General features: G+C 36.3%; 1 protein-coding gene across 3 annotated transcripts; it reads right to left on the bottom strand.

Annotated features, from left to right (window-relative positions):
• Positions 1–1,754: 1,754 nt before the first annotated feature.
• LOC132650567 (zinc finger protein 120-like) lies at positions 1,755–16,150 on the bottom strand. Of its 3 annotated transcripts, none has more exons than XM_060375918.1 (6): positions 11,556–16,150; positions 11,154–11,255; positions 10,979–11,058; positions 4,694–4,820; positions 4,423–4,483; positions 1,755–3,075 (listed from the first exon to the last, which is right to left on the bottom strand). In XM_060375918.1, the coding sequence occupies exons 3-6, from the start codon at positions 11,039–11,041 to the stop codon at positions 2,406–2,408; spliced, it is 921 nt and encodes a 306-aa protein (XP_060231901.1). In that variant the 5' UTR covers positions 11,042–11,058; positions 11,154–11,255; positions 11,556–16,150; the 3' UTR covers positions 1,755–2,405. The 3 variants fall into 3 exon arrangements, with proteins under 3 accessions (XP_060231901.1, XP_060231903.1, XP_060231902.1); XM_060375920.1 differs by having other exon boundaries at positions 11,154–11,186; XM_060375919.1 differs by lacking the exon at positions 11,154–11,255.
• Between the last annotated feature and the right edge of the window lie 7,444 nt (positions 16,151–23,594).

Below are 23,594 nucleotides of genomic sequence, written 5' to 3'. Positions count from 1 at the left end.
TGGGATTATGCTTCTCCAAGACAAACTCATTGTGACTATGCTAACAGGGGAGCCACATTCCATGAGTTCTACAGCTGTTTTGCTGTTGCTCCTGCATGGCTCTTGACAGGGAGAGGTAGCCAAAATAGTTTGCCTATAAATGGGTAAGGGGGGGAGTGAGGTTAGCTCAGGCCCTGGGAAGGAGAATTCAGGGTATTTCATGGGCTGTACTAGCCTGGAAGACCAGATAACACAGAAGGAGTGAAGGATTGCTGGGAGAAAATAGCAGGTAGATTTGATTTGGTATGTTAACTAGGAACCTCTGCCATTAGTTCCAGGTTTGAATACTACTTCTATGGTAACCTAAACTTCAAAGAGAGAAGCATGGTCTCCACTGGATAATGATCTTCAAGTGAGCTCACAGAGAAGAAAGGTGACAAAGACAAATATTATGTTTTTTCTTTTCTTTCTGTATATCTTCTTCTCTTTGAGGGAGGACCGTTACCCAAACTAGACTCAAATTTTTGCTTTTTTATTTTGTTTTTCTTACTATGTTTTATTAGTTGTTTTTATTTTTCACAATTTATTCATTATATGTGCTGATTGAAGGTCACTCCCTCAACTCCTACTGGTCCCACCCTCCCTCCATCTTCCCCCATCGCCTTTCCCTAGACCACTCAAAAGGGGAGTTCCTCTCCTCTGCCATCCACCCATACATTATCAGAACAGTACTCAGCTATTAAAAACAGAGAAATAAAATTTCTGCTCTTATTTCTTTTCCATAGGCCACTGTATTCACTTCAGAAGATTTCATATCATGAAGCTTGCCTGCAATCTTACTATGAATAAAACACTAAGTATAACTCATTTTAAAGAGTCCTACTCCAAGACACTGCTGATTGACCATCTCACATCCAGAAACATGTGAACTTTGAAATGCTATGATGTCTGAAACATTTTATCACAGGCATTTCAGAGAATGTGATTCTCTTGCTGCCTGGAGGGTTGTTTCCCACCAGCCCAGGAAGGCATAAGGGGCAGAAGATGGTTAGCATAAAGCTTGGAAAGCCCGAAAGGATAACTGTGGTAAGCCACTCTGGGAACCACCTTAGAAAGTAGGTTCAACTTTAATTCCAGAAAACAGAAAACAGAGGCTTATATTCCTTGGGGAGTTCCTGGGATGCTCCAAGCACAGGTGTAGATAATTGTTTAATGCTAGGCAATTCAAGGATGCCCGATTTGCATTAAACAGCACATTCCTATTATATGAATAAGAACAAGGACACAGATCCAAATTGTCCTATATTTGAAGGGAGGGGAGAGTTACCAGTGATCTGTGTCAAAGGCCATCTATCAAATTTGATTGGTGGTGTCTATGTCTAAAGACACTCTCTAGATGAAGTCAGGCAGAGAAAACTCACCCTTGACATGGTTACACATCTACTCCAGAAGCAGGTTTATACATGGAAAAGAAAGCCTCCTCCCTTATATCTCAAAATTCAGTGTGGGTTGTGATGTTTTTCAATAGTACCCCTGGAACAATAGGTATGTGTACACAAAGAAACTTCTACAGGCTACCACTGTTGTGTTACTCTCAGAGAACTTCCTGGTTGGTGTTAGTTCACCATTCCCTACATATTCATCCACTGGACTAAAAGTTTCTTGTGTAAAGTGAGGCAACTGAAAATAGTAAATGTTGAGAATCAGGATTATCAATAAGTCTTCCGTAAACACATTATATAATACTGTTGCATGTAATTGATATTCACCATTCATTGTATTCTTTTTAAAAATAAGTTTATTTACTTTAAATTCCAATAGTAATCCCCTCCCTTTTCTGCCCATGACTACCCTCCGTTCCTATTGCCCCTATCCCTTTTCCCCTTCAGAAAAGGGAGGTCATTTCCATTGAGCTAGTTTTACAATTCTGTTGCATCTCAGTGGACCAAAGTACACAACGGCCTTTCCACCTTGCTTATACTCACAGAATTCCTCTCCAGTAAGGATACTTTTATGTTGATGATGACTCTGGATTTGTGCAAGGCCTCACCATTTTAACACATTCATAAGTTTTTCCTCTATTATGAATCCTTTCATGATGATGAAGATTATACAAATGTGGAATGGTTTCACCATGTTAAAAACAGTCACAGGCTTTCTGTCCATTAGGATTTCTTTCATAAGTGTGGAGATTATTCTGAAGTCCAAAAGTTTTTTTCACATTGGTTACAGTCAGACATCTTTCAAGTATGTGTTATTTTATGTATTAGGAGATGTTATGTGCAAAGGCTTTGCCACATAGTTATAGTCATATGGTTTCCCTCCAGAATGTATTGTTGTCTTAGGAGATGATTGTTACATGCAAAGGATTTATCACACTAATTACCCTCACAAGGCTTCTCTCCACTGTGTGTCTTTTCCGGTTTTCAGAGACTACTCTGCTGTGCAAAGGCTTTATCACGTTGGGTATATTCATAAGGTTTCTTTCCAGTATGTGTTCTTTTATGTCTTATGAGATTACTGTTTTCTGCAAAGGCTTTACCACACTGGTTACATTCATAAGGTTTCTCTCCAGTGTGTGTTCTTTCATGGCTTAAGAGAGTACTGTTTTGTGCAAAGGCTTTACCACACTGGTTACATTCATAAGGTTTCTCTCCAGTGTGTGTTCTTTTATGGCTTAAGAGAGTACTGTTTCCTGCAAAGGCTTTGCCACACTCATTACATTCATAAGGTTTCTCTCCAGTGTGTGTTCTTTTATGGCTTAAGAGATGACTGTTTTCTGCAAAGGCTTTGCCACAATCATTACATTCATAAGGTTTCTCTCCAGTGTGTGTTCTTTTATGGCTTAAGAGATGACTGTTTTCTGCAAAGGCTTTGCCACAATCATTACATTCATAAGGTTTCTCTCCTGTATGTGTTCTTTTATGCTGTATGAGCTGACTGCTTTTTGCAAAGGCTTTACCACATTGATTACATTTGTAAGGCTTCTCTCCAGTGTGTGTTCTTTTATGCCATATGAGAACAGTGATATAGGGGAAGGCTTTCCCACATAGAGTGCATTTAAAAGGTTTTTCTCCAGTAAGACTGCTTTCATGCCTGCAAAGAAAATTGGCACATGTGAAAGATTTACCACAGTCATTTCATTACACTAATAAATATATTTATCTATATGAATTAATTTCATAATTTGATTTAATGGTAAAGAAGAATAAAATTTTAAAGTTTCATCACTTTATTTACATTCATGGTATTCCCCTTCATTATGGGTATTTTGAAGATCCCTGTGGTGGTAAGAGCATTTGTTATGTGGATCACTTTTATAGCATCATTTTTCTATAAGAGATTTTCTCCTATATATGAAGAGTATTGTAAGAATTCAGAGTTTTACCACAGCAATCCCATTCACAAATTTTTGTACTGTATGAATGATTCTTCATTTACAAAGTGAGCCAAGACAAGGAGAAGTTCCAAAATCCTAGTATTCATAGGTATTTTCAACAATATGAGTTTTCTGATGAATTCTCAGTGAAGTTGCAAAACCAATTAACAGTAACCATTTATCACATTCAGAAAATTTACTCACAGTGGGGACTACTACCCAATCAATTGTTCTTGGAGAAAGACAGGGACACTGCTTCTTTCAATATCCCTATGGTCATGTGTCTTAGAAACATTTTGACATATGATATACCAGTTTAATTTACAAAAATAATAAAGATTCCCACATTGAATTAACACAGTTTGTTTTTTGTTCATCATAGACATGTCATATAGTGATTAAGATTTCTCCACAACAATATTCTTGATTCTCAAAAACTGCTCCTTTCACTAAACTTTACAATGTTACTGCACAAAAATTAGTAACACTGGTTCTACTATGTAATTTTTGCTTATTAGAAGGTTTTGGACCCATACTGATCACCAATTCAGTGTGTACACCTCTTACAATATCTGAGTAGATAGAATGAGACTAAACAGATTGGCAGTTCAAGTCAGTAGCTGTAATGTCCATATGATTCAAATGGTATTTTTGTTACAATATTATTTTATTTTCTTCTATCTTAGTGGAGTGCCTTGTAAACACAAATCAGATACCTGACATTGAAGTACATGGAATTGTGAGATTTTAATGATCATCACTACACTTAAAGTGGTACTGTTTTTACACTGTTGCTTTTCTTTAAAACTTCCAGGACACAGCCAGCTGTGCTGGTACATGCCTTTAATCCCAGCACTTGTGGAGGCAGAAGCAGGTAGATCTGTGTGATGTTGAGGTCAGGCTGGTCTAATAAGCAAGTCTAAGTCAAGCCACAGCTACACAGAAAACCAAAACTATTTCAAAAACAGAAAATAAAAAGCAGCCAACAAACAGACAAACAAACTTCCAGGACACATTAAAATTTCTTAAGATTCATATCTGTATCATTGTGCACATAAAGTTACCTTTTATTACTTGTAGAACTTTGAAAATGTTCTTTAATATTATGGTGTTCCCAATTGTAGCCTAAAATATAGTACCAGAAAATATATATTATTGGAAATATATTATTTTAATGCAAAAATTAAATCACTATCTTCTTGTGACCCTTAGAACCATGCTTGATTTAATCACTTCATTCCTCCTCATTCTCAATTGGAATTACAAAAGAGAATCAATAACAAAATAAGAGTTGTCTCCTTATTTAAAAAAATGAAATAAAAATTGCAGTCTTACCTATAGCAGTGAGGTTTTTACAGGTCTCTAGCATCACATCTTTGTAGAGTTGCTTCTGGGAAGGTTCCAGCAAAGCCCACTCTTCTTGGCTGAATTTCACATGCACATCATCGAAGGTCACTGAATTCTAAAATTGGCCATACATTTGTACAAAAGAAAGAGTGGCAACAATATAAATTTATACTTCATTGGCAATATAATCATATAATTCTAGTGCTTCTTCTGTTTATTTTCTGACACAGAAGTGCTAGTGTTAGACAGTTGGGTGCTGTGAATCAGGTGAAGGATGGGAGAAGAAAAAGCCTAAAGGTTAGATTGTAAAGGAAACAAAAGGCTTGCTTTGAAAACCTATGTTAAAGCTGTTGTATTAGTTTGTAAGATGTGTATGACGTAGCCATTAGTTGGGTTCTTGAGTGATCTATGAATCATTTTCAGTTACTTGGGCAAGTAAGTCAGGACCCTGTCATGAGACAGGTGGAAGGAAAAGACACAGTCATCATGTTTTATCTAGCAACAAATGAGATGTGGATATCAGGGGACAGTGAACAGATGGGTGACATCAGTCAAAAGACAACATGGTACTGAATATCATGTTTTCACCAGGGCTTAGAGATGTGCCATATAAGTATATGAAAAGGGGGTTCATATATTTGTGGAAGGGAAAGTGGACTACAGTCAATAGATGGATAAAAATGATGTGAGTGGCAAGCAACAATAATCATAGCAGATAACATCATATTTCTGAGTAACCAGACAAAAGAAAAGGCATACTACACATGATTATTCTTTGATCATTGTTTTGTACACTTTCCTTTCTACATCATGTATAGTCTATAGTTTAAAATAAAGATTATAACTTTTCTATTAAAAATAAGAGTTAATGTTATCACTAAGTCATTTTAGAAGAAAACTGAATAATGAAGTTTAACTGTGTCATATCTGAACTTTTTTGAATAGGATATAGCTTTGGAATAGTCATGGTAATTCATGTGGACAAAGACAAACAGAGAGAAGAGAGCGAAAAAGAAAGAGAGAGACAGATACACAGAGAAATTAAGAGATAGACTGTACTAAGTACACATCAGAGAAATGTATGAACAATTACTAACAACAAAAAATGATTGACAAGCTGTGTGTATTCTGTTGTGCCTTTAATTTCATCACTCAGGAGGCAGAGGCAGGTGTATCTTATTGAATTGGATGCCAGCATGATCTATACAAAGAGTTCTAGGACAGCCACACCTATATAGTAAGACAGAGCCTCCCCTAAAAGTCAATCAAACAAACACAAACGATTGAAATAACTGAGAGGTCTTTACGGAAGCTTCTAGAAGGAATTATACACTCACTCCAGTTGTGTATTCATTTTCCAGAAATCTGCACTGCCCTAGCTTAAACTGTAACTTTAATAAGATCTTACTAAAAGGGAATGCATGTTTAAACAGCTAAAAATAGAAAGATGAAAATATTAGCAATATAAATGATGATCTTAAATAAGCAACATAAGACAGGAGAGATGGTTCAGCATTGAGGAGCTCTTGTAGCTCTTTCAAATAATTGGGCTCAATTGTCAGTGTTTAACAGGAAGTTAACTGGAAGTGTTTAACTGGGACCCGCTACTATCAGTTGCTATAAGTTCATGAGTTATGAACACATCTTTGTACTACTGTGATGATCAGGCACACAAGAGGTTCATATTCATGCATACAATCAAAATACTCATATTCAGTAAAAATTAAAAACAGATCCCACACTGTGTCTGATCAGCGGGCTAGCAGAGACTGCACAGTGACAAATTGTTGGAACTGTTGGCCCTCAAACACCATTGACTGTATTTACCAGGTGATAAGAAACCCAATGTTCAGAAAAACAATTGGGTTCAACCTCAGAGTACCCAGCTAATCCCTGTAAAATTTCCTGGGCTGTTGTGGCGGGAGTAAGGTTTTCAAGCAAAAAGACCCAAGAAGCATGTCTTGATCACTTTCCCAGGCTGAACTGTGCACCCCAGGGCGCCAGAGACTGGGAGTCCCAGTCTCAAGAAAACCCCACAGGGAAGGAAGCAAGTGGGACTGACCAAATGTCACCCAGTCTATCCCTGGAAAAGGTCCTGTAGACCTGTGGGTACACAGCAGCCAGCCCTGAGTGGGGTTACAGCCACCAGCCCCTCCCACCTGACTCTTCGTCACCGACAGAACTGTGTGCCCCAGGGTACCATAGGCTGGGTTTTCCTGTTGGGAGAAAACCCACAGGGAGGGAAACAGCAGATCCCAGCTTAGAGCACTCAGCTGACCCCACCACCACTACCACCACCACTACCACCCCCACATATGGGAATATTCTTGGAAAAAGTTCCCAGGTTCCTGTCCAGTCACCAGCTTGGAGCCACCATTCGCAAGCAAGTGCCTGTGCACTCTACACCCCCCCAACAGTACAGACTGGGTCTTCCTGTTGGGAGAAAACCCAAAGATGGGGGAAATATCTGGCCCCAACTCAGGACACCTATCTCCAGAAAAGTTTCTGGTTATACACAGGCTCCAGACTCTAGCCTCTTGCTGCACACATGAGAGTAGTGCTCATGTGTCACTGATTACCACTTCGGTACTGGGAAAGAGAGCTCCAAACTCAGACCTCCAGAAGCCTGGGTTCCCTGATATCAACCCCCAGATACTGCCCCAAGGGACAACCAGTTATCCTTAACTAAACTGACCAAACCCCAGGGCACCCAGGTTACAGCAAGCTCACTAAATTTACATCAAGAAACCCAGCAGCAGCGCAGCTGTCTCCAGGACTTCTCTGGGTGAGAGGAGAGCCCCCTTTACTAACAAAGGCCACGATTAGTACTCAGGTCTGCACGCCTGAGGTGAGCTGTGGCAATTCCGGAAAAACACCTGCCATTCAGTGACCATATCCAAAAAGCTGAGGAGGCCTCCTTTGGGAAAAATCATCTTCCTGTCAAGGGGATTCGACCCACTACAGGATCCCAGGAAGTACCAGAAACTAACCCTCCACACCTAAGATAGACTAATAGGTAGAGGCCAGCACAAAAGCTCAACCAACAAAAGACAGAGCAATATGGCATCCCTAGAACAAGTTATCCAGGAGCAAGCAGCCCTCGATAACCCAGTGTAAATGAAATTCAAGAAGATGACCTTACATCTGTGCTTATGAACAGGATAATAGAGGAAAAAAATAAACTGCGTAAAGACCTAGATGAAGATAAATTCAAACAGATTATTGCCATCTGCAAAGTAATGGAAGAAGATAAAGTCAAACAGATTATGGCCATCCTTAAAGAAATACAGGAAGTTGCAGCCAAACAATCTGTGGCCTTTCTTTAGGGAGGAAATACTTAAATCACTGAAAGAAATTAAAGAAACAGAGAATTGTTCAAACAAACAGCTGAAGGAATTGAAGGAAAATATAGTCAGACAGGGGAAGGAAATCAATAAAATGGCTCAAGATCTGATAATAGAATTGGAAAAATTAAAGAAAACACAAGTTGAGGAAATTGTGGAGAGAAAGAATTTAGGGAAGAAAACAGGAATTACACAGGTAAGCATAGCCAATAGACTATGAGAGATGGAAGAAAGAATCTCAGGTGTGGAAGACACAATGGAAGAAATCAATGTATCCATCAAAGAAAATATTAAATCTACAAAATTCCTGACTGTCTAAGAAATCCAAGACAACATGAAAAGGCAAAACTTAAGAATAATAGGAATAGAGGAAAAAGAGTTTCCTTCCTCCAAGGCCCAGAAAATATTTTCAGCAAAATCATAGATAAAATTTCACCAATTTAAAAGAGAGGTCTATACGAATACAAGAGGCCTACAGAACACCCAATAAATTGGATCAGAAAAGAAAATTTTCCCACCATATAATAAACAGTAAGTATACAGAACAAAGAAAAAAATACTAAAAACTGCAAGGGAAAAAGATCAAGTAACATATAATGGCAAACCCATCAGAATAACACCTGACTTCTCAACAGAGACTATGAAAGCCAGAAGGGCCTGAACAGATACCATGCAGACCCTAAGAGAACATAGAAGTCTGCCTAGGCTACTATACCCAGCAAAAGTCTCAGTCATTAGAGATGGAGTAAACAAGATATTTAATGACAAAAACAAATTTAAACAACACCTACCCACAAATCCAGAGGTACAGAAGCTCCTAGAAGAAAAACTACAACCCAGGAAAGCTAACTACATTCAGGAAAACACAGGAAATAAATAATGTCGCTACAGCAAAAGTAAAAGTAACCAAGCACACAAACACACTACCACAAGCAACATCAAAATAAAAGGAACTAAAAAATAAATAAATAAATAAATAAATAAATAAAATAAAAAGAACTAACAGCTACTGGTCATTAATTTCCCTCAATATCAATGGACTTAACTCTTCCATAAAGACACAGACTAACAGAATGGATACTTAAACAAGACCCAACAAACTGTTGCATACAAGAAACACATCTAAGTCACAAAGATAGACATTACCTGAGAGTAAAGAGCTGGAAAGGTCCAAGCAAATGGACCCAAGAAACATGCAGGAGTAGCCATTCTAATATTTAATAAAATAGATTTTCAACCAAAATTAATCAAAAGACATGAGGAAGATCATTCCATACTCATCAAAGGAAAATTCCACCAAGAAGAAATCAAAATTCTGAACATCTATGTCCTCAATACAGAGGTAACCACTTTTGTAAATGAAACATTAATAAAACCTAAACTGTACACAGATCACCATACATTCCTACTGGGAGACTTCATCACCCCACTCTCAACAAAGGACATGTAAACAACAGAAATTAAACAAAGAAACAATATCTCTAATAGAGATCATGTATCAAATGGACCTAACAGATATCTACAGAATCTTACACCCAAAGACAAAAGAATTTACCTTCTTCTCAGCACCTCATGGAACCTTCTCCAAAATAGACCATATTGTTGGCCACAAAGTGAGTCTCAACAGATATAAGAAGATTGAAATAATGCCTTGTAACCTATCTAATTACCATGGACTAAAGCTGGACCTCAACAACAACAGAAATAGCAAAAAGCCTACACTCACATGGAAACTGAACAACTCACTACTAAATGACAGCTGGGTCAGGGAAGAAATAAAGAAAGAAATTAAAGTCTTCCTAGAATTCAATGGAAATGAAGACACAACACAACCAAACTTATGGGAGACAATGAAAGCAGTGCTAAGAGGAAAGCTCATAGCACTAAGTGCCTTCAAGAAGAAATTTGTAACATCTCACACAATCAACTTAATAGCTCATCTAAAGGCCCTAGAAAAAAAGAAGCAGACACCAAAAAAGAATAGACACCTGGAAATAATCAAAGTCAGGACTGAAATCAATAAATTAGAAACAAATAAAACATTTCAAAGAATCAATGAAACTAAGAGCTGGTTCTTTGAGAAAATTAACAAGATAGACAGACCCTTAGCCAAACTAACTAAAAGGCAGAGAGAGATTATCCAAATTTAAAAAATCAGAAATGAAAACGGGACAAAACAAAAGACACTAGGGAAATCCAAACAATCGTTAGGACTTACTTCAAAAGTCTATATGCCACAAAATTTGAAAATCTAAAAGAAATGGACAATTTTCTTAATCAATTACACTTACCAAAGCTGAATCAAGAGCAGGTAAATCAATAAAATAGTCCTTTATCCACTAAGGAAATAGCATTCCTCAAGACTCCAATCCACAAAAAGCTCAGGACCAGATGGTTTCAGTGCAGAATTCTACCACACCTTCAAAGAAGAGGTAACTCCACCTATCTTCAATTTATTCCACAAAATAGGAACAGAAGAAACACTACGAAACTCATTCATTGAAACCACAGTCACCTTGTAACCTAAACCTCACAAAGACCCAACAAAGAAAGAGAATTTCAGGCCAATCTCCCTTATGAACATTGATGCAAAAATACTCAACAAAATACTTTGCAAACCCAATACAAGAACACATCAAATATATCATCCACTATGACCATGTAGGCTTCATGCCAAGTATGCAGGGGTGGTTCGCTATACAAAAATCTATCAATGTGATCCACAATATTAAAAAATTGAAAGAAAAAAAACAAATGAACAAATGATAATCTCCTTAGATGCTGAAAAAGCATTTGAAAAAGAAATCCAGCATCCATTCATGTTTAAACTATTGGAGAGATCAGGGATACAAGGCACATACCTAAACATAGTAAAAGCAATATACAGCAAGCCTGTAGCCAACATCAAACTAAACGGAGAGAAACTTACAGCAATCCCACTGAATTGATGGACAAGGCAAGGCTGCTCACTCTCTCCATATCTCTTCAACATAGTTCTTGAAGTCCTTGCTAGAACAAGAAGAAAATTAAAGGAGAGCAAAAGGATACAAATTGGAAAGGAAGAGGTCAAAGTATCACTATTTGCAGATTATATGATAGTATACCTGAGTAACTCCAAAACTTCTACCAGGGAACTCCTACAGATGATAAACACCATCAGCAAAGTGGCTGGATACAAAATTAACTCAAAAAAATCAGTAGCCCTCCTGTATACAAAAGACAAAAGGGCTGAGAAAGAAATTAGGGAAACAACACCCTTCAAAATAGCCACAAAGGACATAAAGTACCTTGGTGTGACCATATCCAAGCAAGTCAAAGACTTGTATGAAAAAAAAAAAAACTTCAAGTCTCTGAAGAAAGAATTAGAAGAAGATATCAGAATATGGAACTATGTCCAATACTCATGGCTTAGCAGGGTTAACATAGTAAAAATGGACATCTTACCAAAAACAATCTACAGATTCAATGAAATTTCCATCAAAATACCAACAGAATACTTTACAAACCTTGATAGAAGATTTCTCAACTTCATATGGGATGCAATGAAAGCAGTCCGAAGAGGAGTTTGAATAGCAACAAAGGCCATCATAAGCTATTGGAGACATCCCATACAAACAACTTAATGGCATACCTGAAAGCCCTAGGAAAAAAGAAGCAGACACAACCAGCAAGAGTAGACAACTAGGAAAAACCAAACTTAAGGCTGATATCAATAAATTAGAAACAGATAATAATTCAAAGAATCAACAAAACTAAGAGCTAGTTCTTTGAGAAAATAAAAAAAAAAACACAGACAAATTCTTAGCCAACCTAAGTAAATGGCAGAAAGACACTATCCAAATCAACAAAGTCTGAAAGAAAAAGATATAACAGTCACTGAGAAAATGCAAAGAACCATTAACTCTTATGTCAAAAGCCTATATGCCCCAAAATTTGAAAATCTAAATAAAATATACAATTCTCTTTAGATTCCACATACCAAAGTTGAATCAACATCAGGTAAAGATATTAAATAGTCTTATAATGCCTAAGGCAATAGAGGCAGCCATCAAAATACTCCCAACCAACCAAAAAAAAAAAAAAAAAGCCAAGGGCCAGATGATTTCGGAGCAGAATTCTACAAGACCTTCAAAGAGCAAATAATGATATTCTCCAAATTATTTCACAAAATAGAAATGGATGCAACATGACCAAATTCCTTTTGTAAGACCACAGTCACGTTGATAAATCCACAAAGATCCCCCAAAAGATAGAGAACTTCAGACCAGTCTCTTTTATGAACAATGGTGTAAAAATACTCAATAAAATACTTGTAAATCAAATCCAAGAACATATCAAAGATATTATCCACCATGACCAAGTAGGCTTCATCCCAGGCATGCAGGGGCAGTTAAGTATATGGAATCCATCAATGTAATCCACCATATAAACAAATTGTTAAAAAAAAAAAACAGGACCATTTTCTTAAATGCTGGAAAAGCATTTGACAATATCCAATAGTTATTCTTGTTTAAAGTCTTGGAGAGAGCAGGGACAAAGGCACGCATCTAAAAATAGTAAAGATAGCATACAGAATATATACAGAATATATAGAATATATACAGAATATATAAAGAATAGTATATAGCTAACATCAAACTAAATGAAGAGAATGTTAAGTCAATTCCACTGGACTTGGGGACAAGACAAGGCTACACACTCTCTCCAAATCTCTTCAATACAGTACTCAAAGTCCTATCTAGGGCAATAAGACAACTAAAGGAGATTAAGGGGGTACAAATTGATAAGGAAGAAGTCAAATATCTCTATTCACAGGTGATATGACAGTATACAAAAATGAGCCCAAAATTCTACTGTGATGTCATGAATCCCTTGCAATGTGAAAATAATAGCATTGAGATGTCAAAATTGCTTTGTGATATCCTAATAGAACCATTGTGAAGTCACAATTCAATTTTAATGTCATGATTCTGTAGTGATGGCCCAATAGACACATTGCAATGTGATATTACAATTGTGATGTGTTACTAGTAACATTCTGATGTCTCAATACCATTATGATGTCTTGGTAGAATTGTAATATAATATTGTGACATCACAATCGTACCATTCTGATTTCAAAATACAAATGCGATGTCCTACTAGTTTACAATTGTGATGTCATAATTCCCTTATGATGTTACAATAGTCTCTGTGATATCATAATTGTGATATCAGAATGCCATTTTGGCTAGAGAAATGTACCATTGTGAGTTCATAGTACAATTGTGATGTTACAATCGGACCATAGTGATTTCACAATAAAAATTGTTATGTCCTACTATTACCACTGTGATATCATAATTCCCTTTGATGTCACAAAAGTAGCATTGTGATGTCAAAATATCTTTGTGATATATTAATACCTTACTAATATCATAATGCCATTGTTACATCATAGCACAATTGTGATGTCACAATAGTAAACATTTGATGTCACAATTCAATTGTAATGCCATAATTCACTAGTGATGTCACAGTTGAACCATTATTATGTCAAAATACGATTATGATAGCCTATTAATACCACTGTGATTTTGCAGTACGATTGTGATATTCTAGTAGTACCATTGTGAGGTCATAAAAAATTGTGATGTCACAATTGTAACAATGTGATGTCATAAGGTCACAATGTTACCATTGTATTGTCACAATACAATTGTGATGTCCTACTAGTACTATTGTGGTGTCAGAATATTCCTTTGTGATATCCTAATAGTACCATTATGATGCCATAATGCCATTGTGACAAAGAAATAGTATCATTGTGATATCATGTTTCAACTATCATTTCACATTACTACCATTGTGATGTCAGAATACGATTGTGATGTCCTATGAGTACCATTGTGATGGCATAATACACTTGCGATATCACAATAATAGCATTGTGATGTCACAATGTCTTTGTGATATACTTATAGTATCATTTGATGTCATAATTCCATTGTGACTACAGAATATTACCATTGTGATGTCATAGCAAAATTGTGATGTCACAATAGTACCATTGTGATGTCTCAAGTCAATGGTAATGTCATAATATTCTAGTGTGATGTCACAATAGTAGCTTTGTGATGTCACAATGTCTTTGTGATATCCCACTAGTACCATTCTTATGTCATAATGCCATTGTGACTAGAGAATAGTATCATTGTGATGTCATTGGATGTTACAAGAGTACCATTGTGATGTCACAAGTCAATTGTTATATTATAATTCTCTAGTAATGTCAAAATCACTAAATTGTGATGTCACAATAAGATTGTGATGTTCTCCTAGTACCATTGTTATGTAATAATAGCATTGCGGTTTCACAATAGTAGCTTTCTGAATTCACATTGTCTTTGTGATGTCCTAATATTACCATTGGGGTGTCATAATACCATTGTGACAAAACAATAGTACCATTGTCATGTCTAAAGTCAATGGTAATGTCATAATTCTCTAGTGATGTCATTATCGAACCATTTAGATGTCACAATAAGATTGTAATGTCCCACTAATACCATTGTTATGTCTTGATACCCTAGTGATGTCACAATAGTAGCACTGTGATGTCATAATGCAATTGTGACTAGAGAATAGTTCCTTAGAGAAATCATAGTACAATTTTGATGTCACAATAGTACCATTGTGATGGGACAATTCAATTGTAATGAAATAATTCTCTAGTGACGTCAGAAACGAACCATTGTGGTGTCACAATGTGAGTGGGACCTCCTGTTAGAACCATTATCATGTCATACTACATATGTGATGCCACAATAGAAACATTTTGATGTTACAATGTATTTGTGATATCGTACTAGTACCATTGAGATGTCATAATGCCATTTTGACTAGAGAATAGTACCATTGTGATATCATAGTACAATTCAGTTGTAATGACATAATTCTCTGGTGATGTCACAATTGAAACATTGTGATGTCACAATATAATTCTGATCTCCTGCTAGTACCATTTTCATGTCATAATGCACTTGTGACACCACGATAGTAACATTATGATGTCACAATATCTTTGAGATATCCTACTAGTACCATTGAGATGTCATAATGGCATTATGACTAGAGAACTGTACCATTGTGATGTTATACTACAATTATGATGTCACAAGAGTACCATTGTGATGTCACAGTTCAATTGAAATGTCATAATTCCCAATATGATTGTGATGTCCTGCTAGTACCATTTTGATGTCATAATATACTTGTGATGTCACAATAGTAGTTTTGTGTAGTCACAATGAATTTGTGATGTCCTAATAGTACCATTGTGATGGCATGATGCCATTTTGACTAGAGAAGAGTAACATTGTGAGGTCATAGCTCAATTGTGACATCACAATAGTACAATGTTAATGTCATAGTACTCTCGTAATTTCACAATCACAAAATTGTGACATCACAATACAATTTTGTTGTAATACTAATATCATTGTGATATCATAATATACTTGCGATGTCACAATACTAGCTTTATAATGACACAGTGTCTTTCTGATGTTCTAATTGTATCATTGTGAAGTCATAATGCCATTGTAACTAGAGCATAGTAACATTGGGATTTCATAGTACAATTATGATGTCAAAATTGTACCATAGTGATGTCACAATTCAATAGTGATGTTATATTTCTCTAGTGATGTCACATTTGAACCATGTTAATGTCATAATTAGCTTGTGATGTCCTAATAGTACCATTGTTATGTCATAGTACAATTATGATATCACAATAGTAGCATTGTGATGTCACAATGTGTTTGTAATATCTTCATGGAACCACTGTGATTTCAAAATGCCACTGTGATTAGACAATAGTTCCATTGAGATGTCATAGTACAATTTTGAAGTCATAATTGTAGACATAATTCTAATGTCACAAGTCAATTGTAATGTCATAATTCTCTAATCATGTCAAAATCATGCCATTGTGACATACCAATAGGATTGTGATGTCCTACTAGTACCATTTTCATGTAATGATACATTTGCAATGCCACAATTGTAAAATTGTTATGTCACAATGTCTTTGTGATATCCTACTAGTACCATTGGGATGTCATCATACCATTGTGACTACAGAATAGTACCATTGTGATGTCATAGTACAATTGTGATGTCACAAGAGTACAATTGTGATGTCACCATTCAATTGAAATATCATAATTCTCTAGTGATATAAAACTATGATTATGATATAAAACTATGATTGTGATGTCCTGCTAGTACAATTGTGATGTCATAGTATAATTGAGAGGTCACCATAGTAGCTCTATGAAGTTGCAAAGTCTTTGTGATATCCTACTAATACCATTGTGATGTCATTGTACACTCTTGGTGCCACAAGTGTACCATTGTGATGTCACAAGTCATTTGTTATATCATAATTCTCTAGTAATGTCAAAATCACTAAATGGTGATGTCAGAATATGATTGTGTTATCCTCCTAGTGATAATATGTCATAATAGCTTAGCGATTTCACAATAGTAGCTTTCTGAAGTCACATTGTCTTTGTGATGTCCTAATATGTAAGAACTGGGAAATAGTAAGAGCTGGAGAGGACAGGGTCTCCACAAGGAGAGCAACAGAACAAGAAAATTTGAACACAGGGAACTTCCCAGAGACTCATACTCCAACCAAGGACTATTCATGGAGATAACCCAGAACCCCTGCACAGATGTAGCCCAGGGCAGTTCAGAGTCCAATTGGGTTACATAGTAATGTGAAGAAGGACTGCCTCTGACATAATCTGATTGGCCTGCTCTTTGATCACCTCCCCCTGGGGGGGGGGAGCAGCCTTACCAGGCCATAGTAGAGGACAATGCAGCCACTTTTGATGTGAACTGATAGACTAAGATCAGAAAAGAGAGGAGAACCTCCCCTATCAGTGGACTTGGGGAGTGGCATGCAAGCAGAGGGAGGAGGGAGGGTGGGATTGGGAGGGTCTTATGGGGGGATGCAGAATGAATAAAGTGTAATTGATGAAAAATTTAAAAAAAGGGAAAAAATGTCATAATGCCATTGTGACTAGAGTATAGTACCATTGTGATGTCACAATTCAATTATAATGTCATAGTTCTAGAGTGATATAAGAATCAAACAATTGTGATGTCACAATACGTTTGTGATGTCCTACTAGTACCATTATGTGAATAGTATCATTGTGATGTCACAATGTTTTTGTGATATCCTAATAGTACCACTGTGATGTTATAATGCTATTATGACTAGAGAATAGTACCATTGTGTTGTCATAGTACAATTGTGATGTCACAAGTCTTCCATTGTAATGTCACAATTTTATTGTTCATATTCTCTATTGATGTCACATTAGTACCATTGTGATGTCACAATGATTGTGACATACTGGTGGAACAATTGTGATGTCATAATTCCCTTCTGATTTCACAATAATAGCATTGTGATGTCACAATAGTGTTGTAACATCCTAATAGTATCATCATGATATCATAATGCCATTATGACTAGGCAGTTGTACATTGTGATATCATAATACAATTTTGATGTCACAACAGTCCTACTGTGATGTAACCATTCAATTGTAATGTCATAATTCTCCAGCGATGTCACAGTAAAACCAGTGTGATGTCACAATGAGATTGTGAAGTCCTTCCAGCACCATTGGATATCACAATAGTAGCAATAGTAGCATTGTCTTGTTATAATGCCATTATGACCAGCGAATGTTAACATTGTGATGTCATAGTATGATATCACAGGTCAATTATGATGTCATAAATCCCTATCGTCACAATCGAACCATTGTGATGTCACAATACGATTGTGATGTCCTAATAGTACCATTGTGATGTCATAATAACCTTGCGATGTCACAATAGTAGCTTTGTGAAGTCACAATGTCTTTGTGATGTCTGAATTGTACCATTGTGAAGTCATAATGCCATTCTGACTACAGAATAGTATCATTGTGAGGTCATAGTACAATTGTGATGTCACAATCATATCATTGTGATATCACAATTCAATGTCTTTGTGACATCCTCATTGTAACACTGTGATGTAATAATGAATTATGACTAGAGAATAGTACCATTGTTATGTCATAGTACACTTGTGATGTCACAATACTACCATGGTGATGTCACCATTCAATTGTAATGTCATAATTCTCCATTATTGTCAAAATCGAACCATTGTGACGTCACAATACAAATGTGATGTCCTACTAGTAGCATTGTTATGCCATAATACCCTTGCGATATCACAATAGTAACATTGCGATGTCACTACGACATTCTTTTATACTAATAGTACCATTGTGATGTCATAATATCATTATGACTAGAGACTAGTACAATTGTTATGTCGTAGTACAATTTTTAAGTCACAATAGTACCATTGGAATGTCACAATAAGATTATAATGTCATAATTCTCTAGGGATGTCACAATCACACAATTATGATGTCACAATACGAATATGATGTCCTACTAGTATCATTGTTAAAAATAACCTTGTGATGTCACAATACTACCATTTTCATGTCACAAGTCAACTGTAATGTCATAATTCCCTAGGAATGTCACAATCACTCCATTGTGGTCCCAATACTACCTTTCTCCTATCAGAATGCCATTGTGAATAGAGAATCGTACATTGTAACATTATAATACAATCATGATGTCATGGTTATTATTGTGATGTAACCATTCAATTGTAATGTTATAATTCTCCAGGGATGTCACAATGAAACCAGTGTGATGTCACAATCATATTGTGATGTCCTTCCGGTAGAGTTGTGATGTCATAATTACCTTGCAATGTCACAATAGTAGCATTGTGATATCACAATGTGTTTGTGATATACCAATTGTACCGTTGTGATGTCACAAGTCAAGTCAATTGTAAAGTCATAATTCTCTGCAAAGCTCAAAACTGCCGAATGGTGAGTTCACAATACGATTCTGATATTCTACTAGTACCTTTGTGATGTCATAATTACATTGCGATGTCACAATAGTAGCATTGTGGATGTCATAACTAATTCTACCACTTGAAGTCATAATGCAATTCTGAGTATAGAAGAGTACCATTGTGATGTCATAATCATACCATTGTGATATCACAATTCAATTGTAAAGTCATAATTTTCTAGTAAAGTCACAGTCAAACCATTGTGATGTCATGGTACACTTGTGATGTTACAATACTGCCATTGTGGTGTCACCAGTCAACTGTAATATCATTATTCTCTATTGCTGTCAATATCGAACCATTGTGATGTCACAATACAATTGTGATAGCCTACTAGTAGCATTGTTGTGTCATAATACTCCTGTGATATCACAATAGTAACATTGTGATGTCACAAAGACTTTGTTTTATACTAATAGTAATATTGTGATGTCATAATACCATTGTGACTAGAGAAATTATAATTGTTATGTCATAGTACAATTTTAATATCACAATAGTACCATTGGGATTGCACAATAAGATTGTAATGTCATAATTTTCTAGGGCTGTCACAATCACACCATTATGATGTCACAATAGGAACGTGAAGTCCTACTAGTACCATTGTTATGTCATAATACCACCAGAGTATTAAGGGTACCATTGTTATGTCATAACACCCTTCAGATGTTACAATAGTAGCATTGTGATGTCATTGTGATGTCTCAAGTCATTGGTAATGTCAAAATGCTCTAGTATTGTCACAAATACAAAATTGTGCTTTCACAATAGATCGTGATGCCCTACTTGTACTATTTTCACAATACAATTCTGAAATTCTACTAGTACCTTTGTGATGTCCTAATTACCTTGCGATGTCACAATAGTAGCATTGTGATGTCACAATATTTTGTGATAACCTAATTGTACCATTTGAAGTCATAATGCCATTCTGACTACAGAATAGTACCATTTTGATTTTACAGTAGAATTGTGATGTCACAATCATACCATTGTGATATCGCAATTCAATTGTAAAGTCATAATTTTCTAGTGAAGTCACATTCGAACTATTGTGATGTCAATACCATTCTGATGTCCTACTAGTACCGTTGTGATGACATAATACTCTTCTGATATCACAATTTTAGCATTGTGTTGTCACAATGTGTTTCTGTTATCCCAATAGCACCATTGTGATGTCATAATTCCATTATGACTAGGGGATAGTACCACTGTGATATCAAAGTACTATTGTGATGTCACAATACTAATATTTTCATGTCACAAGTCAATTGAAAAGTCACAATCACTCCATTGTGGTCCTAATACTACCTTTTTCATATCAGAATGCCATTGTGTATAGAGAATAGTACACTGAAATATCATAATACAATTATGATATCATAGTTACTATTGTGATGTAACCATTCAATTGTAATGTTATAATTCTCCAGGGATGTCACAATAAAACCAGTGTGGTGTCACAATGAGATTGTAATGTCCTACTGGTAGAATTGTGATGTCATAATTCCCTTGCAATGTCACAATAGTAGCATTGTGATGTCACAATGTGTTTGTGATATACCAATAGTACCGTTGTGATGGCACAAGTCAATTGTATTGTCATAATTCTCTATGAAGCTCAAAATTATTCAATTGTGGCTTGCCTGTCTTATCACCTGTGATATTTCTATTTTCTTGTGATGTGACTGAAATGTTGCCTGTGATCTTTGAAGTCTCTCTTGGGATGGTTGAAATTTCACCTGCAATGGATGACCTTTTTCGTGTAAAGATTCAACTTTGACCTCAGATTGTTGAATTTTCGCCTGCAAAGACTGTACTTTCTTGTGCCATTTCGCCTGCAAAGACTGTACTTTCTTGTGCCATCAGTGAAATTTTCCCTGTAATGGCTGAAGTTTCGCCTTGGATAGTTAAAGATTTCCTGTAAAGGTAAATTTTGCACCCTTGATATTTGAAGTTACCGTTAGGTGACTGAACTTTCACCTGCCATGGTAGAAGTTTCTATTTTGATGGTTGAAGTTTTTCCTCCAAGTTTGAAAGTACACCTATGTAGGCTGAATAATCGCCTGTGATAGATGAACTTTCTAGGGAGGTGACTGAAATGCCGCCTGTGATGTTTGAGGTCTCTCTTGCGATGGTTGAAATGTCACCTGCGGTGGTTGACCTCTTACCTGTGAAAGGTGAAGTTTTGCCTGATATGGTTGAAATTTTGCCTGCAAAGCATGAACTTTCCTGAGCCATCGCTGAAATTTTGTCTGTAATGGTTGATGTTTCACTTGGGATGGTTGACTTTTTTTCCTGCAAAGTTTAAAATTGCACCTTCGATAGTTGAAGTTTCCCTTGAGGTGGCTGAAAATTCAATTGTGATGGTTGAAGTTTCACCTAGTATTGTTGACATTTTTCTTCTTAAAATAAAATTTGAACTCTTGATAGTTAAAGTTTCCAAGAGGTGGCTGAAACTTCACAAGTGATGGTTGAAGTTTCCTTTGTGATGGTTGATGCCTGTCCTGCAACATTTGAAATTTCACCTGGCTTGCCTGGCTTATCACCTGTGATATTTGGATTTTCCTGTGATGTGACTGAAATGTTGCCTGTGATGTTTGAAATCTCTCTTGTGATGGTTCACTTGTCACTACCAGTGGTTGAGTTTTTCCTGTGAAGGTTGAAGTTTCACCTGAGATTGTTGAATTTTTACCTGCAAAGACTGAACTTTCCTGTACCATCGCTGAAATAACCACTGTAATGTTTGAATTTTCACCCAGGATTGTTGATGCTTTTCTTGTAAAGATAAAATTTACACACTTGATAGTTGAAGTTTCCTTTGAGGTGGCTGAAATTTCACCTGCGATGGTTGAAGTTTCCATTGAGATGGTTGCAGTATTTCCAGCAAATTTCCAATTTCACCTACGCAGGCTGAATTATCTCCTGTGATGTTTAAACTTTCCTGGAAGGTGACTGAAATGTCACCTGTGATGTTTGATGTCTCTCTTGCGATGGTTGAAATGTTACCTGCAATGAAATTTGATCTCAGATGATTGAATTTTTCCCTACAAAGACTGAACTTTGAGGTGGCTGAAATTTCACTTGCCATTGCTGATGTTTCTGTTGTGATGGTTGAAGTTATTCCAGCAAAGTTTGAAATTTCACCTGGATGGGCTGAATTATCTCCTGTGATGGATGAACATTCCTGTGAGGTGACTAAATGTTGCCTGTGAAGTTTGAAGTCTCTCTTGCGATGGATGAAATGTCACCTGTGGTGGTTGACCATTTCCTGTGAAGGTTGAAGTTTTGCCTGTGATGGTTGAATTTTCACTTCCCAAGCATGAACTTTCCTGAGCCATCGCTGAAATTTCTCATGCAATGGTTGATGTTTCACCTGGGATGGTTGACCTTTTTCTTGCAAAGTTTAAAATTGCACCTTCGATAGTTGAATGTTCTTTTGAGGTGGTTGAAACTTCCTCTGTGATGGTTGAAGTTTCCATTGTGATGGTTGTAGTTTTTCTACAACGTTTAAAATTTCACCTGGCTTGGCTGACTTATTACCTGGATATTTGGATTTTCCTCTGATTTGACTAAAATATTGACTGTGATGTATGAAGTCTCTGTTGCGATGGTTCACATGTCACTAGCAATGGCTGAATTTTTCCTCTGAAGGTTGAATTTTTGCCTGAGATTGTTGAATTTTCACCTGCAAAGACTGAACTTTCCTGTGCCATCAATGAAATTTCCCATGTAATGTTTGAAATTTCATCCAGAATTGTTGATGTTTTTCTTGCAAAGATAAAATTTGCACCCTTGATAGTTGAAGTTTACTTTGAGGTGGCTCAAATTTCAGCAGCAATGGTTGATGTTTCCATTTTGATGGTTGAAGTTTTTCCAACAAAGTTTGAAATTTCTCTTGGGTAGGCTGAATTATCTCCTGTGATGGTTGAACTTTCCTGTGAGGTGACTAAATGTCGACTGTGATGTTTGAAGTCTCTCTTACGATGGTTGGAATGTCATCTGCAATGGTTGACCTTTCTCCTGTGAAGGTTGAATTTTTGTCTGTCAAGAATGCACTTTCCTAAGCCATCACTGAAATTTCGCCTTTAAAGGTTGATGTTTCACCTACGATGGTTGTCATTTTTCTTGCAAGGTTTAAAATTGCTCCCTTGTTAGTTGAATTTTTCTTTCAGGTGGCTCAAATTTCACCTGCAATGGTTAATGTTTCCATTGTGATTGTTAAAGTGTTTCCAGCAAAGGTTGAAATTTCTCCTGGGTAGGCTGAATTATCTCCTGTGATGTTTGAACTTTCCTGGGAGTTGACTGAAATGTCGCTTGAGATGTTTGAAGTCTCTCTTGCAAAGTTGAAATCTCACCTGAGAGGGTTAAGCTTTTTTGTGTGTGTAAAGGTTGAAATTTGACCCGAGATTGTTGAATTTTCGTCTGCAAAGACTGAACTTTTCTGTGCCATCGCTGATATATCCCCCATAATGTTTGAATTTTCAACTCTAATTATGCTGCCACATTACCATACAAATGAGAACAAAGAACAACG

This window comes from Meriones unguiculatus, assembly GCF_030254825.1.
Source record: "Meriones unguiculatus strain TT.TT164.6M chromosome 13 unlocalized genomic scaffold, Bangor_MerUng_6.1 Chr13_unordered_Scaffold_101, whole genome shotgun sequence".
Lineage (NCBI taxonomy): Eukaryota > Metazoa > Chordata > Mammalia > Rodentia > Muridae > Meriones > Meriones unguiculatus.
Note: the sequence above shows the minus strand (reverse complement) of the source record. Positions and strands in the feature narration are given on the sequence as shown.